The sequence below is a fragment of the Lates calcarifer genome, linkage group LG9 (genome assembly GCF_001640805.2).
Source record: "Lates calcarifer isolate ASB-BC8 linkage group LG9, TLL_Latcal_v3, whole genome shotgun sequence".
In the NCBI taxonomy this organism is placed as follows: Eukaryota; Metazoa; Chordata; class Actinopteri; family Centropomidae; genus Lates; species Lates calcarifer.
Genome location: NC_066841.1, coordinates 5,568,688 through 5,586,029, shown reverse-complemented (window position 1 = coordinate 5,586,029; position 17,342 = coordinate 5,568,688). Strand labels below are relative to the sequence as shown.

The 17,342-nt window shown below is 41.6% G+C and overlaps 3 protein-coding genes across 3 annotated transcripts in view; 2 read left to right on the top strand and 1 right to left on the bottom strand.

Annotated features, from left to right (window-relative positions):
• The window catches only part of LOC108880302 (protein unc-13 homolog B), a 60,355-nt gene extending 59,606 nt beyond the window's left edge, over positions 1 to 749 (bottom strand). Inside the window, 1 exon segment of the mRNA XM_051072820.1 lies at positions 471 to 749. Coding sequence (XP_050928777.1) covers positions 471 to 492 — 22 coding nt within the window. The 5' untranslated portion in view covers positions 493 to 749.
• Positions 750 to 1,941: 1,192 nt separating this feature from the next.
• LOC108880290 (stomatin-like protein 2, mitochondrial) lies at positions 1,942 to 4,751 on the top strand. Its single transcript, XM_018671730.2, is given in 11 exon segments — positions 1,942 to 2,108; positions 2,675 to 2,827; positions 3,012 to 3,111; positions 3,221 to 3,279; positions 3,380 to 3,486; positions 3,590 to 3,725; positions 3,943 to 4,087; positions 4,222 to 4,301; positions 4,395 to 4,523; positions 4,643 to 4,657; positions 4,659 to 4,751. Coding segments are annotated over 11 exon segments (1,059 nt in total). The 5' UTR covers positions 1,942 to 2,066.
• Positions 4,752 to 6,391: 1,640 nt separating this feature from the next.
• On the top strand, positions 6,392 to 15,468 carry pigo (phosphatidylinositol glycan anchor biosynthesis, class O). Its single transcript, XM_051072819.1, is given in 12 exon segments — positions 6,392 to 6,626; positions 6,901 to 7,379; positions 7,945 to 8,088; positions 8,280 to 8,403; positions 8,961 to 9,120; positions 10,401 to 10,583; positions 10,697 to 10,945; positions 10,947 to 12,294; positions 12,436 to 12,639; positions 12,966 to 13,150; positions 13,384 to 13,454; positions 13,756 to 15,468. Coding segments are annotated over 11 exon segments (3,276 nt in total). The 5' UTR covers positions 6,392 to 6,626; position 6,901; the 3' UTR covers positions 13,886 to 15,468.
• The last annotated feature ends 1,874 nt before the right edge of the window (positions 15,469 to 17,342 follow it).

The window sequence follows — 17,342 nt, the reverse complement described above, 5'->3', positions numbered from 1 at the left end:
ACTGAATAACCCATATTTATTTATTTTACTTTTTTGTATACATTATATATAAGTATATAATTTCTCTTCAAATCTGAAACTCTAATTTTTAACTGGGATCATCCTAAAGTGATGTTAAATTATGCTGTTTGTTAATATTAAACCGCAGACGTGGTGGTTCTGTTGGGCTAAAACAGCTGGTATGATGTAGATGCATTGCTCCAATAAAGTGGCAGTAGCATATCATATCCTAGTAAGGAAAACAATCTCAAGTATGACTCTTGTTTTTTTACGAACAGGACAAATGCACCTAGCTACTTTTCTGGTAACTTTGCTGCCTGAGGGGGGATGCCTACGGCGAGGAAACTCGTTCTGTGAGATTTCATTGACTGTATCAGATTTAATCCTACAGACTGAGGTTTAAGGTGCAAAACTAACGCTTAATGTCGTTTATATCCCTTTGAAAAAATAAAAATCAGACCAAAACTTACCTCTGACACACAGTAACGACATGGCAAAGCGCTTCCAGCGAAAATCCAATACTTTCACACAGTTTGTTAAGAGCAGGCTCTCAGCGGAGATTTACTCTGTCCGGTTACATTATAACGTCCGTTAAATTACTTTATTTACTCGCTGAGAAGCTCCTCGTCGATGTTTACAGGTGGTTTTCTGATGCTGGACAAGGGCAGAGAGCAGCTGCCCCCTGCCACGGCCACGCCATTACTAAAACTCTCATCACAGGATTCTAAACTGACGAATAACCTGAGGGCAGCGAGAGACGGAGAGAGAAGGGAAAGGCGGGGTCGAGGCACCTGTTACTGGCGTCTGATATGTCCAATGGAAATGCAGGACTGTACTGAAAGGCGGAGCTACTCTAAACTAATCCGACCAATCGCTGAGAGGGACAGGTTGGAGAAACAGGTGACGCAGTCAAATCCAAAGCAGACTGAATACCTAGAAGTTTTTGTTTAGAGTTGTTGTATGACTTTTTAAAGGATGATTGTAATTTTTGTATTTTCAGTTTGTGGGTTTGTCATTAGTCTCCTACAGCCTAGCTTATTCAAACGTAAACATAGGCTTTTTCAGACAAAATATATTTTAGTAATAAGTAAGTAATTTAAGTAAGTAAGTAGTAAGTATGTGGATGATGACTATAATACTAAATCACTAATGTATCACTTTCTGATTTCTTCTTTTTTGTTGTTTCTCTGTAAATGATCTGGCTGTTTTGATTTTAGATTTTGTGTCATGTGATTATTTTAAGCCTTGGTTGCCCTTATTGCAACCCCTTCATCACTGAAGAACCTTACAGAAAAATAGCCAACCTAATGATAAATAAGCAATATGGAAAAAGACAGAATGGATTTATATATGGACACATTTCCAGTTGTCCAGTATTTATGCAGTCTTCACCAGACAATTTGACAATTTGGATTATTCAAAGCACCCAATAAACAAACCTAGGCTGACACATAACAACAATGACATGGTTAACCAAAGGCTTCTGTACAAGGAGGCTTGACCTTTGAAAATTTGAGCATGTTTTTTTCTCTGAGGGGCTGCAAGGCGCAGGTAACAAAACAGTACCACCCTGTGTTTTTAGTGAGTCATTACATTGGGTTATTAGGCATTTACTGAAAAGATAAAAGAATAAAACCTGAATAACAATGCCCAATACGTGTTATATTAAAAAAAAAAAAAAAAAAAAAAAAAAAAAAAGATGAGGCCGTGCATTAATGTTTTGACCTCAGACAATAAGACAATCAATGCAGACTTCTGGCAAAAAAAAAATGGTTATGTGTATACATTATTATGTTTGTATGGAACAGGTAGTCAGGTTATTTATTCTTACAGCAGCAGTGTGATAGTTGTTGTAGCACCGGCACTATTATCAATAGAGAGTTAGCGGAACCATAGTCGTTTGGATTTGATGCACACACCGTTGGCGGACTTTTTCAGCGTTGCACCAGTGATGTAACTTTCATTTCCTGATCGGTAAGGGTCACTCACATGAGTGCAGAGTTTGAATAGAAACCAGTTATAGAAGCTGAATCTTATTTCTGCTGTCATATTACTGTATTTGAAGGATGATACGGACGCTGTGTCGGGCCGGTGGGGCACTTTTGCAGGTAAATCTTTAAATGTTATATCATCTCAGGCTCTGTAGCTAGTTAGTTGGTGTCATTCAGCGTGCATCCGTGTGTTAATAATCCATGAAATGTCACTTGTCCGTACAAACTTAACAAGAGAGGATCCGTTTTAGCTGAATACTGACTGCCATGCTAATCATTAATACTGAGAAAACTGTTAGACTATGTTAAAACTTTACAATGTTTACCTCCACATAATTGTTCGGATACATACGGACTGTAATTTAAAAAGAACTATAGTAAGCAAATAAGCTAAGCAAAAAATATGTGAAGTACAATATGTAAAATGAATACAAGCAAAAGTTTGCTTCTATTTATCCTACCCCATAGAGCACTACTGTAGACGTAGATGGTGAGTTTCATTTTTCCCAGATCTTAGGTTTTGTGTTATTCTTTACCTCTTTTAGTGCTGGAATGATTACTTGGTATTTTAAAAGCAAAAATGACAAAAATCTTCTGGACTAAATAGATTTTGTCATTATTTTAGAATTTATTCATCAAATTGACATCGTACAAATTTTAGTTTTAATTGTGTTTCTCTGCAGCAGACCCAGCGGATAGCGCCGAGGTTGTGGGTGACACCAGCGCAGCAGCGATGGGCATCCAGCTTACCCATGAACACCGTGGTCCTGTTTGTGCCACAACAGGAAGCCTGGGTGGTGGAGAGGATGGGGCGCTTCCACCGGATCCTAGAGCCGGTATCCTCAGTTATCATTAATAGATTGCATAATCCAAATGCAGGATATTTTGAGAGGTGATTCTGGTATTTAGCCTACCCTCACTGAGAGGCTATCCCGTCCTACCAGTCAGTCTCAGTGTCAAATACATTAGACAGTAATGGAAAGCTGTGGATGCTCTAACATTTCTCTCTCTCACTTCTAGGGTTTAAATTTCCTCATACCCTTACTTGACCGAATCCGCTATGTGCAAAGTCTCAAAGAGATTGTGATTGATGTCCCAGAGCAGTCGGCAGTATCTCTAGGTAAAGTCACACAGCATTTATTTTTTTCATAACTCATGGGAGGCTGAGTGTGAAGGCAACACAAAATTAATTAAGTAATTCGATTGGTATAATTTCCTTGTTTTTACAGATAATGTAACACTACAGATTGATGGAGTGCTTTACTTAAGGATCCTAGACCCTTTTAAGGTATGCTTGCTAAAAATACTGCACTGTTATGCAATTCCCTGATAATAGTGTTATAAAGTTTTTTATTATTAATTCTCAATCACTTCTGTTCTGTTCTCAGGCCAGTTATGGTGTTGAGGATCCAGAATACGCCGTCACACAGCTGGCACAGACCACCATGCGTTCAGAACTGGGCAAACTAACACTCGACAAAGTGTTCAGGGTACTGTCAAACTACTGCTGCATCTCACTCTGGAATATGAGAAATAAAATGTGTGATGGGGATTTTAAAATTTTACTATTCTAATTATTTTTTCTTATTATTTTCAAGGAAAGGGAGTGCCCTCAATTCCAACATTGTCCACTCTATCAACCAAGCTTCAGATGAGTGGGGAATTCGTTGCCTCCGTTATGAAATCAAAGATATACATGTTCCACCTCGTGTCAAAGAATCCATGCAGATGCAGGTGAGTGCAATATGTTGACTTTGTGAAAGAATGAAAAGGGATCAAAGGAACTCAAAAAGATTAGGTTCTTTATTTTGTTTGGATTTCATCTGCTGGTGGCCTCAGTAACAAGACTAAAGCAAATCTAAAACTCAATGCTTTACTGACTAAGCTTGAGAGACCTATTAATCACAGAAAAAAAGTTTTTAAAAACACACCTTTTATTCACTCTGTGTAGGTGGAGGCTGAGCGTAAAAAGAGAGCCACAGTGCTGGAGTCCGAGGGGACAAGGGAAGCGGCCATTAATGTCGCAGAGGGTCGTAAACAAGCTCAGATCCTGGCGTCTGAGGGTGAAAAAGCAGAGCAGATCAATAAAGCAGCTGGTAGGTGCATTTAGTTACCCAATTTCGTTGTTTCATCTCTGTGGTTTTTATGCAGTTACTGTGCTTCAAGGGATTGCTGTTGTTTTCTCTCATATCTGTTGCTCTCAGTGATTTTCTAAATATTATCCCTCCAGGTGAGGCCCAAGCTGTCTTAGCCAAAGCTGAGGCGAAAGCCAGAGCCATCCGTTTGTTGTCAGATGCTCTAACTGAACAGGTAAACAGTTGTTTCAGGTTTTTATAATATTAAGAGTCTTGTTTATAAAAAACTTTCAGTTAATTTTGCTGATGTCTTTCGTGCATTGTATAGAATGGAAATGCAGCAGCCTCACTAAGTGTGGCCGAGCAGTACGTGTCTGCTTTCTCAAACCTCGCCAAAGAGTCCAACACCATCCTTCTGCCCTCTAACACTGGTGACATTAGCGGAATGGTCACTCAGGTATCTATACATGCATTATTTTTATTTGTACATTCACAGCAGAGAAGTATCTACATAAAGTATCTTTGTTGTCGACATTCATGACATTAAGGTCGTCATCTTGTTTTCCCGCTCCTCAGGCCATGACCATTTACTGGCACGTTGGCAAAGGCAAGCCCAAAAGCTGCAGCGGAAGAGGCAGAGGTGAAGAGTGAGGAGCTTCAGAACCAATCAGCATCATCTCAATAGCAGAGGACTCAAAAATGAACTCAAAGCAGTATAATGACACAGACCAGAGGAAGCAGTTTATGTTTCAGTTATCAGGGGCTTCAAGGCATCACTGTGTGATCCACACTCACACACCTTGTGCAGGCAGAATGAGAAGAAAAACTGCCAACTTTATAAAACTCCTGCCTTGGAGTCCTTGGAAAATCACATCTTTTGTAGGAGGATTTATAATCTTCACTAACTATTCTTTATGTTCTGTTATTGTCAGATTGGGAAATAAACACCAGCCTCCAGCCAAATATACTCATAGCAGTGACTTTAAAGGTTTTAAATAGGACCACGCTACTACAAAATTTTGGTGAAACATCCTGTTATGTTTAATGTTTTTTCCTCTTTAAGATGTGTGTTCCAGATTTTCAGGTTCTGTGGGTTTATTGCAATCAATGTAGTAATCACATTGAGCTCAGGTATGCTATCTGCTTTGATGTGGCTTGTTTACAGAAATCAGTGACAATTCTTCAACTGTCTTCAGCATCTCTGGGACCAGCAACTTCAAGCTGCTACATGTGATGTTTGGCTGGATGCCTCAGAATGGTGGGAAGTGTAGTTTAGTGTAGTTAATTCAATATTTGGCCTGTGTTTGATTAAAACATCATCTCCCTGAAAAAGTTAAAACAATAGTTGCTTCAGAAATAGTCTGGAGAAGATGTAAAGTTATTCAGAGATAAGTCCTTCTCAGTAATTAGTTAGTATATAAAGTCAGCCCCAGGAACAAATATTCCTGTTGTGTTCACCTCTGTCTTATGGGATTTATTTATTAAATTTCATGGCTCTCTGCAAAGACAACAAGTTGGTAATTAAATAGGTTTTCTTGACACAGTTTTATGGAACATGATGCAAAATGAAATTGGCACATTTCAGTGTGTCAGATTATCACAAAGTGAACAGACTTCACCAGAGGGCTTATGGTGTGGTGGGAGGGGATGATGTGAAGCACTTGTTTAAAAATAAACAATTATGTTAGAAGAAGATGGTGTGAAACTACTGGATGTCTTCAAACGTAATGTGTGAAAAATCCCAAGCATGCAATGAAATAAAGAATTGTTAAGTTGGTTAACTAGGTCTGTGTTTAATAGATTTAAGTATTTGCCACTATGCTTTTATACCGGTATAGCTATGGTACAAATATCCATAGAATTAACTTAAACTTTATTCATTTAACAAAATATATATATTTGCTCTAGTTGAGTTTTTTTTCTTTTTTAATGAGTTTTTGGTTTCTTAAAATAAAAATTCTGTACCTGAAAGTGATGAGTTTTTTTAGACCTCCACTTTGCCTTACAGACATCAATAGCTTAAGAGTGTACTTTGCACTGAATGACTTGTTTCACGAAACCAGTAATTTTCACAAAAACACAGTTTTCCAGTGACATTAGCAGTAACACAAATTTTTTTTATCATTCATTTCTATCAGAAGTGTAATTTTATGTTTTGACACAAGCTCCTTGTGTCAACTATGACGACAAAATAATATCCGCTTCTTATCCACCCCTCCTTCACAGGCTAAAACTTTTTGCTATCAGGTGACGTTATTCTGCCCAAATGCCGAGCGCAAGGACTGCCTGAGGTTCTCGATTCGGGGCAAAACGTTCTGATATTCTTGCGGTGTTACGAAGAAAAACGTCCGCCCTGAATTTCCGCCGGGTTCCATTCACCGTACTGAAGTTCCTAGCCGTCACCAGCCATCTAATCTCATTGTAAAGGAGTCCCAATGAAGGTGAGGGAGGTGTCGCGTCACTCTCCGTTTACCTGAGACTCCGACACCCCTGTGTTGTTGACACACACATTGACGCCCGCCCCGCAGCCGAGAGAGGACGAAAACCAGACTGTTACAAGGTCAGTGACAAGAGCGAAGCGAGCTAGCCGCGGCTAACAGCGTTAACTTACTAACGTTAACCTCCTCTTAACATTAGCTAGTTAATTTTACCTGTCACGTCTGAACACCTGCTTTAGGTAAAACTTGAGTTTTCTGTCAAGTTACACGTTACCAGCATTAGCATCTCGTGTTGCCGTTTTAACTTGGAGGGAGCTGTTTTTTTTACATTTTTTTTTTACGTTGGTGTGAAACAAGTGTGCCTGAATTTTACCTGTGTTACTGCTGTGTGTTCAGGATGAAGGGGCTCCTAGTGCTGTCTCTGCTCTTCTGCATGTGCGCCATGTACTTTGTGGGCATTTACCTGTTCGTGGGTGGGTTCCTGCTGGTGAGGCTGGAGGTGAACCGGACCAGCACCTGCGGAGACGTGCTGCAGCCCGGAGAGGAGCCAGTGGACTTCTGCCGCGTCCAACCGCGTTTTCGCCGGGCGGTCCTCCTCATCATTGACGCCCTGAAGATCGACTTCGCCCGGTTTGACCCCAGCAACACGTCACCCCGACCTTATGAGAACAAGCTGCCTGTGCTGGAGGAGACAGCCTCATCCAGGCCTTCTCACAGCCGCCTGTACCCCTTCCGTGCTGACCCACCTACTACCACCATGCAGAGGATCAAGGGTTTCACCACTGGATCCTTGCCCACGTTTGTGGATGTAGGTAATAACTTTGCATCCAGTGCCATCTTGGAGGACAATCTCATCCACCAGTTTGGACAAGTAGGTGAGTAGTTACACAGGTGTATATTGATAAACAGGAGGTTTTAAGAGCAAAATGAGCTGAAATGATATAATGCCTATCAGTTCTTAGAGAGTATAGACACTGCTGTTGTACTGCAGTCATTCACACACAATGACATCAGGATAGGTATTGCCAGAGCAACTGTTCCATAAACTTGGATTTTGGATGAGTTGCCAGAGCACAGAGCAGTCCAGGGCTTAGATAAACCACTGCCTTGCTATCCCAAGTTAATCTGTTATATTGTAAAAGTCTGATACGTCAAACTATTTAACAAAATAATCTAAACACTAACGTAAAGTTTACAAGGGCTGAAAAGTTTAGAGAAGCAGATACAAGAGGTATTATCTAATATTTTATGTTATTTGCTTTGAGATACAATCATCTTATATGGCCACACAGATATATTTTTAATCACATTTTACTTATGCTTAACAAAGCCCCAAAATCTTTAAGCCAAGTTTTGTAACTAAGGTGAAAATATCACGGAATGACCTTATGGCATTGCCTGATTTTTGTTCATTCTTGAAATGTGTGTGTCCCATTGCAGGCAAACGGGTAGTGTTCATGGGCGATGACACTTGGGAGAGTCTGTTTCCTAAAAAGTTCCACCGTTCTCTGCCTTTCCCCTCTTTCAATGTCAAGGATCTGCACACAGTGGACAATGGCATCCTCCAGCACCTCTACACCACCAGTATGTGTTATTTAAAATGTTTTTACATACATGTACATATATGTTATACTTGCCTGGAGAGCTATGCAAGACCACATAATGTTAGTGATATTTTCTGCTTTTATTATTTAAAGAAAATCAGATGCTGGCATATTGCACTGGCACTTGCACTTCATGTCTCTCCATCTGTCCATTTCTGTTGGTTTTGACAGTGGTAGGTGATGATTGGGATGTCCTGGTTGCTCATTTCCTTGGAGTGGATCACTGTGGTCACAGGTTTGGTCCCGACCACCCGGCCATGGCTGACAAGCTCACCCAGATGGATGGAGTCATCAGGTCAGGCAATAGCACAGCTGCTGCAAGCTTGTTTCACAGTATCCTCCAGCTGCTGCTGTCATCATCATGTGCTGTCATGTGTATCTGTGGTACTACAGACATTCAGGTCACTTAGTAACACCTAATATTGTAAAATGCTGACTCAGACAGTCACAGATTGTAAGGAAACATGACCAATAAGGACAAATGTTATAATTATACATAACATATTAAAAGATGTAATGGCAGGTATTTAACCCTCACGTTGTCCTCTGGGTCAAAGTGACCCAGTGGCCGACAATGTGCCTTCGTGTGTGTGTGTGTGTGTGTGTGTGTGTAGTAGGATTTGTTATTGTGCATGAGATTTGTGATTCTGAAGCGGTTATCTTTTGTTTTTGAATAATAGTAAGAAGAAAAAAGTATACGGAATACAAAGGGCAACGCGAGAGTTAAAATGTTATGTTGAGCTGGAATTATTTCCATTATTAGCTGGCCAAAACAAACAATTTGAAATGGGGAAAAACTCTGAGGACTGTCTGTATTTATCTCCTCAGACCATATTCATCCTTTTTCTCCAGGTCTGTGATTGACCGTCTGCAGAACGACACCCTCTTGGTGGTGATGGGAGATCATGGGATGACGGACACTGGAGATCATGGTGGAGAAAGTCAGAAGGAGACCGATGCTGCTATCTTCCTCTATAGTCCTGCCCCTCTGTTTCCTGGACCCCCATCACAGGTCAGTAGACTAGCTGACTTTTTCACCCTCCGATTTAATTTTATGATCATGTACTCAGTAGGATGAATAATCATTCTTAACAAAAGCCTTTGTACATTTTGAACAAGACTGTTTTACTGTAAAGACACTTTGGGAAGAGTTTATTCACTATTTTAAATACATACTCTATATACAATTGAGAAATACATGGTTTCTTAAGTCTGAAAAAATGTCTTTAAGTATGGATAAATGATAAAAAACAGAATCATAATTAAAAAATGAGTAAGCCCAATCTAAAATGTCTTGGTTCAGTCAGGCTGAATTTGTTGCTTATCACACTAACATTAGATTTGTCTCTGTCTTGGCACATTCCAGTAACTGGCTAACTAGATGTAAATGCAGAGCAGAGTGTTTTCAGGGTGATGAAAGTTCACAGAACAGACTCATTATATTCCATTCATGCTCAGTCACAACTGGCAGCAGGAAACCTGACTCCTGAAGCTTTTCAAAGAGCAGAACATGCTGTCAAACAACAGTAGCATATCCATTCGGTCCACAAATGAGCTATAGAAGCAGAACAAACTGTTTGCCCTTATCTGTTTGTGTGTTTATTTGTCTTTATTTCATCAACAAATACCCTCTTATATCATGTTTACTTACCCAAATCACCAGAACATTTGCTGTCTTATAAATGCAAAACCTTCACATTTCAGTTCATGGTCGGCTGTGTAGTTCCCTGAATCCATTAAATTGATGCTGGCAGGTGGTCTCTGCTTTTTTGGGGATAAAAGTGGATTTCAGACTAGAAAAGTAATTTCCACCGCTGATTTCCATAATTGCGGTGTAATTGGAGTGCTGCGTAACACATTGTGGAAAATTGTGGGTTACATGAGTACATGGAAAATATCACTACTATAATGACAGGGGACATTATTAGACACATGCCCCATTAGACGCAGAGACACTCTCTGATCCAGCAAAAGTTATTTTTTACAAGGAGAGAATAGCTCCGCCAGTCTCACTGATAAATGTCACTGCTCTAACTGCGTACTCGAGTTAACCAGGATATCTATCCACAATCTGCTTGATGTCAACACCTACTTCAATCAGTCAATCAATCTGTTGGTGTTTGTTTATATAGGAAGAAATTATAGGCAATTAGAATCATCCAAAGTGTAAAGAAAAACCTTGACCTACAGATTTCGATCTTTTGAAAATAAATTCTCAGTTTTCTAACTTAGCTATTGAGAGTTTAAAAAATACAGTCTTTTATACAGGCTTTTATTTTCTCATCTTTGTAGAGTGAACCAGATGTGGTGCCCCAGACTGACCTGGTTCCGACCCTGGCTCTGCTGCTGGGAGTTCCAATCCCGTACAGCAGTGTGGGGCAGGTTCTCTTGCCCTTATTCCCTCCTCTTGGGCAGACAAAAGGTGCAGTTGGGGAACTCAGCCAGCTGGAGGCACTGTGGATCAACGCAAAACAGGTAGGCTGCTAGTCACGAGCAGCAGTTCCACTTCAAAAAACTTCACACTTCACAAATCCTGTAGTATGTTCTGTCATTGTGTGTTTTATGTGTATTTGTTTCTGTTTCCGAAGGTAAACCGTTTCCTGGAGACTTACTCTGGCATGGCCAAAGATATCCCACCAGAGAGCCTCTCTCAGCTGAAGGATGAATTTGCCCACCTCTCCTCTGAGTACCTCACCACAGTTAGAGATGGTCGGCCACCCTCCCCAGAGCTGGCTGTCTCATTGCAGGCCTACCTCAGCTCTGTCAGAGACACCTGCAGAGCGACCTGGGCTCGTTTCAACCCGTTTAAGATGGCGGCAGGTTTAGCCATCCTGGCGATTTGCCTGCTTAATGTGTTTAATTCTGTCTGAGCTGTCCCTTGTGTTGATCAGGGAGAACAGTCCCGGGCTGAAGGCCCCTGTTGTCGTGGCACTAACAGCGGGGCTGTGCGTTGCTGCGGGTCAGCTGCTCACACAGGGCTATATCGAGGTAGCGTGGTGCCTAGCAGCTGCTGCACTCAGCTCCGAACTTCTCCTCCTCTGGACTGCTTGTCGATCCAGAACCACTGCTGTGGCAAAGAATGGATTTAAAGCTGCTAAGTGTACTAGCTGGCTGACTCTACGTCGTCTCCTCATTCCCTCTCTCATGGTACTACTCATTCGCTGTGCCTGCCTGCTCTCAGATAGCTATGTGATCGCTGAAGGCCGGGTAGTGACCTTTCTCATGTTTTCTCTGGCTCTCTATATTCCCATCCATCTCAACTGGGATGGCCTACTTCTACCCCCAAGCCATGACCCTCTGAAGTCTGCTGGGCTTCTGCCTTCTCCAGCCTTGTCTCCGTCGACTGTGAGGAAAGAAAGCAGCACCCTCCTAACCTGTTTAGGACTCCTCATTGGCAGCCTCTACCTCTCCCTGTCCTTTCACGGCTGCAGAGAAGAGCAGGGCTCCTGCCAGCCATCGCCATTCCTTTCTCCTCTTTCCCGCTTGCAGGACAGCCAGCTGAAGAACCTCCACTACATCCTCTCTGTCTCCTCCCTGGGCTTATGGACATATTTGCTGAAACGCTGCCTCCGCCACTATGGTAACCTCAACTCCTCAGGTGGGACGGTGTTCACGGCCCGCTGGATCTTACCACTGCTGGCTGTGTGCCTGGGGCTCCACTGGGCTGTTAGTGCCACTCCAGAGGACAGCTTCAGGAATCTGGCTGAGCTGATCAGCCTGGCCCAGCTGGCCCTCCCCAGGGCCGCCTTCTGTCTCTTGGGGCTTGGGCTGTTTCTGATCTGGCTTGACCCTCTCACTGTGTTTGTGAAGACCAGGGCTGCAGCTTCAGCCAGAGGTTCTTCACTACCCCCGCCCCGCTACCGGGCCAGCACGGGCATCAGCCCCCAAGCCGAGCTACATCACCTCATCCCCCAGATCTACCAGCGCATGCGTCGTTCCCTGGATGACGGAGAGCTGAGTGGGAGCAGCGACGTGGACAGCAGGCCTGCTGTGGAGGCCTACGGACTGGGAACTGTGTACTCTGCTCCTCTGCTGCTGTTCTGTGGCCTCCTGGGAATTGGTTTGTTGCTGCTGCACCCAGAGGGCATGGCTCTGTCTTTCCTCCTGCTGCTACTAGAAATGGGAGCTCTGATGCACATTCACGCCTCCTCCACTACCCTCAGTGGCCTACATGGAACATATTCTGGTAAGAGGTTCAAAATCACACATCACACTTTTCTTTTGAGCTTCCCTTGCCTCTTTTTGAGTCACAGCAGTAATTGGACATGCTCCATAGTCTTTCAAAAAAGATTTTACACTGTTCATCCACTTCTCATTGTGTCCTCAGGTGGCTTTAATGTGCCCTGGACTCCAATAGTGCTGTGGTCCCTGGCTGCCACCCAGTTCTTCCATGCCACAGGTCACCTCCCCACCTTTCCCTCCATCCAGTGGGGTGCTGCCTTTGTGGGGTTCCCTGAAGGACACACAGGCACCGTACTGCCCGCCTCCCTGGTTACCCTCAATACCTTTGCCTCACACATCCTGTTTGCAGGTAGTTATCCATCTTACCAGAGAAATAATAAAAACTGTTAGTGTTCTTAGCCTCCATATCATCCGTTACAATCATGGCTTGCACAACTAGTCTGGTATTATCCCGTCCATGTAAGTCAGTCTCATGGTTGGTCCTAAAAAAACCTAAACAATACCTGCCACATAGCTATATAATATCTCAATGAGGCTAGAAGCTGCTTCATTTTCAGTTAAGCTTGAGTGGTAAAGAAAATATTTGTCAGACCAGAGATTTTAATTTCATTACCAAGGTAAATAGTTGGAATGAATGAAATGAAACCAAGAAACTCGGTGTCTGATTGTCTTCAGTGGGTTGTCCATTGCTACTGTTCTGGCCCCTGGTGTGCGAGGTGCGTGGGAGCAGAGGAGGAAGAGCTTGCGGGGAAGAAGGAGAGGATGCTGTGATGGAAATGAGACTGAGAGAGAACCCCCAGCATTTCAGCGCTGCTCTCCTACAACTCTCAACGCGCTACCTCTTTATCCACGGAGCACAGGTGCAACCACAGGCTGTGTAATTTTGCATGTTTGAGTAGCATAATCATCATCTGTTATTGTTTGTTTGGTCACCAATTTAAAGCGTTTAGTTCAGATTATGAATCTCTGAGCTGGGACCAAATCCTGTTTTACTCTCAGTTTTTATTGTATTTGTTTTTTATTTCTTTGGCTCAGTTCCACTTTTTGAATGTGTATCACATAACACCACTCAGTACCTCTGCACTCTTCACAGGTCTTTGCTTCAGTCTGTGCAGCTGCTATCCTCAGGAGACACCTAATGGTGTGGAAGGTTTTCGCACCCAAGTAAGTGCCTGAATGGATTTTCCAGCTCACACAAACTTACTGACAGTAAAAGCTTTTGAGGATGTGGACAGAGTATAACTTCAGTTCTCTGAATGTACTTTAGTGAATACAGGTCTGTTTTTGCACTGTAGTATAGACATATTTACATCTGGATTTCTTATTTTTGCTGAAATATATTTGCTGCTAATATTGTGTCATGCTGCTCAGATGAAGATATTGAGAAATAAACTAAAGAAAAAAATCCAGATTTCTAAGACTGTGTTGTTTGAATATTTGTATCTCTTCTGTTTCCTCCCTGTAGATTAATGTTTGAGGCCTCAGGGTTCCTGGTGAGTAGCGTGTCTCTGCTGATTGGGGTCACATTAGTGTTAAGAGTCGACGTAGCTGTGGGCCGCTGGTTTAAGAGAATCATCCCTGATGCGTCCAGGTAGCGACGGCGCTGGTGCCTGCTGCTTTATCACGGAAGCCCACTAGAGCTCACTGTGCCACAGAGACAACCTGGACCTGGTGGTCACTGTAAAGGTTTTATACGGAAACACTGCCATCAGTGTCTAACATGAAGATCCCCACAAACATGTCATGTGAGGCTGCCTCTTACTGTAACTCTTTCGAGGGCTATGTTGTGCATTACTGACACTGAGGCCTGCCTCCTTTTCAGCCAGAGGGACTTTCTGACATCAAATGACAGAACGACAGCATGTGAACTTTTTTATACACTGTTTTTTGGTTAAAGCTTATAAACCACCTCACAAAGGTGATGGGAGGTTAAAGACCTTTGAGGTCCAGAGCTGTATGTGATTAGGGAGAGAACGGAAGTTTCTGAATGTTTCTCTAAAACTCCTGTTTTCTAACTTATGGATGAAACCTTCCAAACTCCCCAAGCCAGACTGTCTTGCAAGTGATTCATAGTGCAGCAGGTAAAAAGCTTCACTAAATACATACAGTTTACACTGGCTACAAGTCTGTCACAGCTGGATAATAACCTCAGCATTTAAACAAAATTGGCCTTTAATATCTGGGGTTACTTATGTGTGACAGAGTGGCCAAACTGACAGTTTAATGTGATGGAAAAGTAGCTGTGGAAGGAAGAAACTGACTATTAAATTTACACTTGAGCCATTTAGCTGACTGTTTTCCACAGCGATGTACAACTAACGAGCAGGTAAAGGTTCAGCATCTTACTGCAGAAACTGAACCATGAAGGTCTAGGAGCTACTTTATTATCAAGCCGCGAGCAGGTCAACTCCATTTGGTGAAATCCATCCAAGTGCATTACAGCATGTCATTTAAGTGTCTGCTGGAGGAACCTTTCCTTTTTTATGTTTTGTATTTTCAAGGTGTAGAAATACACAGTGCATCTGATTACTGCCAATTCATACAGTATTACTGTGCTGTTATTGTAATTTTTTTACACGGTTTCTGGTTCTTAATCTGCCATGGTCTTTATTTTTTCTGATTCCTAACTAATGCCTATTTATAATTAAGGTTTTTTTAATCACTGATGATACATTTTCTAATCTCAAAAGAAGCTTGTCTTAATTGGGCCTCATACACCTTGTCCCCGGAATAGGTGCCTAGCTTTAACAAATGCCTTTTTTTGTGTACGATGTCATTAATTTGGCAGGGTCATTCAATCCAAGACATCCAGAAAGACTGTCAGTTAATTTATTTCTGCAGAATGTCTGAGTCAGTGTCCGGTGTAAGATCTGTTACTGCTCTGCAGCTGTAGTCAGCAGCTAAAGCTCATTAGCTAATGTATGATATCGAAGGGATGTTGAGCTCAGGTTGAATTAGCTATAATGCAATAGCACTGCATTCCTCAGGCTGTTATGAAGGAGCGATTGGTCATTTAGAGTGGTTGCTGTAGTGACGTCAGCCCAACTGATGGTTTGGCATGGTTGTGTGATGACAGGGCACATTTTTTTCTGTTTTTAAAATGTTTAATATATAAATAACTGATTAATTAAAATGATTTTACATTCTGTGAAAAATGTAATAAAACTTTTGTACATCACATCTTTGCCTCGCAGTAATTTAGACGTACAGATGAGAATTAACCAGAAGAGTTTAAATTTATTCCCTGTCGTTATCTATCATCATGCATCCATCTTTCAACTTTAAGATAATTTATTGTCGCAGTGAAAACTAATGTTTATTGATCCACTGACTTGATGAAGGAAGTGGATGCTGCCAAGTTTTTCCTCCCCATCAGTCAAGGTGCTTCATTCATTATTCACAGAGGCTTTCCACATTTCCAGTTCCCATCACTGTGAGTTGCTTCAAGTCTTACTTGTATACAAATGTTAGTTAGGAAATTTTCTAACTTCCCCCCAGCTTGCCTTTACATCTGCTCATTTTAAACACCCTTTAAATGGAAATTCACAGCATTTAATGTGGACCCTGAAAATCTCACTTAATGCATTCACTTTTCTCTCATTTCTACCCATTGAGGTCAGGTGTTAAGTGACAAATACAATGGATGTTAGATGGACGTGTGGGTGGGACAGTTTATACCCCTTACAATGAGTTATCATTATGACAAAATTAGATGTATTTTTAAGAAGTGTATGAATTAAACAAATGAATATTCAGATGTCAATTTTCACATCTTGTAGTTACAAATTTGTGCCAGAAGGGGTCGTCAGAGCATTGATCAAATGACTGAACTCTTAAAAAAAATGAAGAAACTTCTTTAAAACACTTCTGCATAAATTATTATAATAATCACTATGTCACTGCCAGACAAAACTGTGTCATCTGAGCAAACTTGGTTAAATCCGAGGAGGCTTTCACTTTATACACCTTAGTTGCTTGTGCTTTTAATGCAGAAGTTCTTTTTTTAATCGCTTCACTTTCACTTTTTGTACTATGTGCTATTTTGTCACATAAAACTGAGGTCAGTGGTTCACTGGATACTGTGTGCTTGAGTTGCAGTGAGTGTGGAAGAAAAGGTTTAAAAAAAGTGTAATTTCACACCAGTGTGGTGTGACTGGATATGTAATTAACACAAAAAATGCCACTATTATTATCCATATACCAATAAGTGGTCCTAACCATAAAAACAACTTTTAAAAATAACAAAATACATAATAGCAACATTCATGAAAACACTGCTGTAGCTGTTGTTGTCTGAAGCCTTGGATCTCTTGTTATTTTGGAAGTGAAACACCATTATCACTGTGAAGCTGCCAAGCTTTCATTCAAAGCATCAGTAGCCTATCTCTAATTACTCATCATTATCAGATGAACAGCCCTTTGGACTGCAATCCCCACATTTCAGCTTGCATCAACTATTAAAGTCAGACCAATTTGTGTTATGGGGATGGAAAATCAGCCGCCTGCCCTCTGATGTTTGTGCTCGAAATTCAACGAGAAAGGCCTGATCCTTCCACAGGGGATCCCACTTAAAATTGTTTTGATGATATCCATCGTCCCCTTCTGCTCCTCTGATGAGGATGAATAGGCTGCAGACACTCCTGACTCAGAATGAATTTATGGGCATAACATTTTCAGTCATTATTGCTAACTAACTAAGGCTCAGTTACTGAATCTGTGCAGGCAAGCTTTGAGTCCATACACTTGGCTGCTGAAAAATGCATGTCAGGTTAGCTGGGGCCAAAGTGAACAACCTGTTTTATAAAGAGGAATAAGGTCTCTAATCAGATTTTTTTTCTCCTCCCCACTGGAGGCTCTCTCAACCCACATAAAATTGGATTTACCAAAGAGTTTCCATTCATCCTGTTTTCTAGTTTTCTAGAATATTTAAAAGTAACCAAGTTAAAACTTTGTTGTCATGAAATGGCTTTTAAGCCAAAGTGACAGATTACTAAGATGTCCTGCAACAATTTAGCAACACATGGTTACTGGTAGCAGAGAGTGTGTCAGACA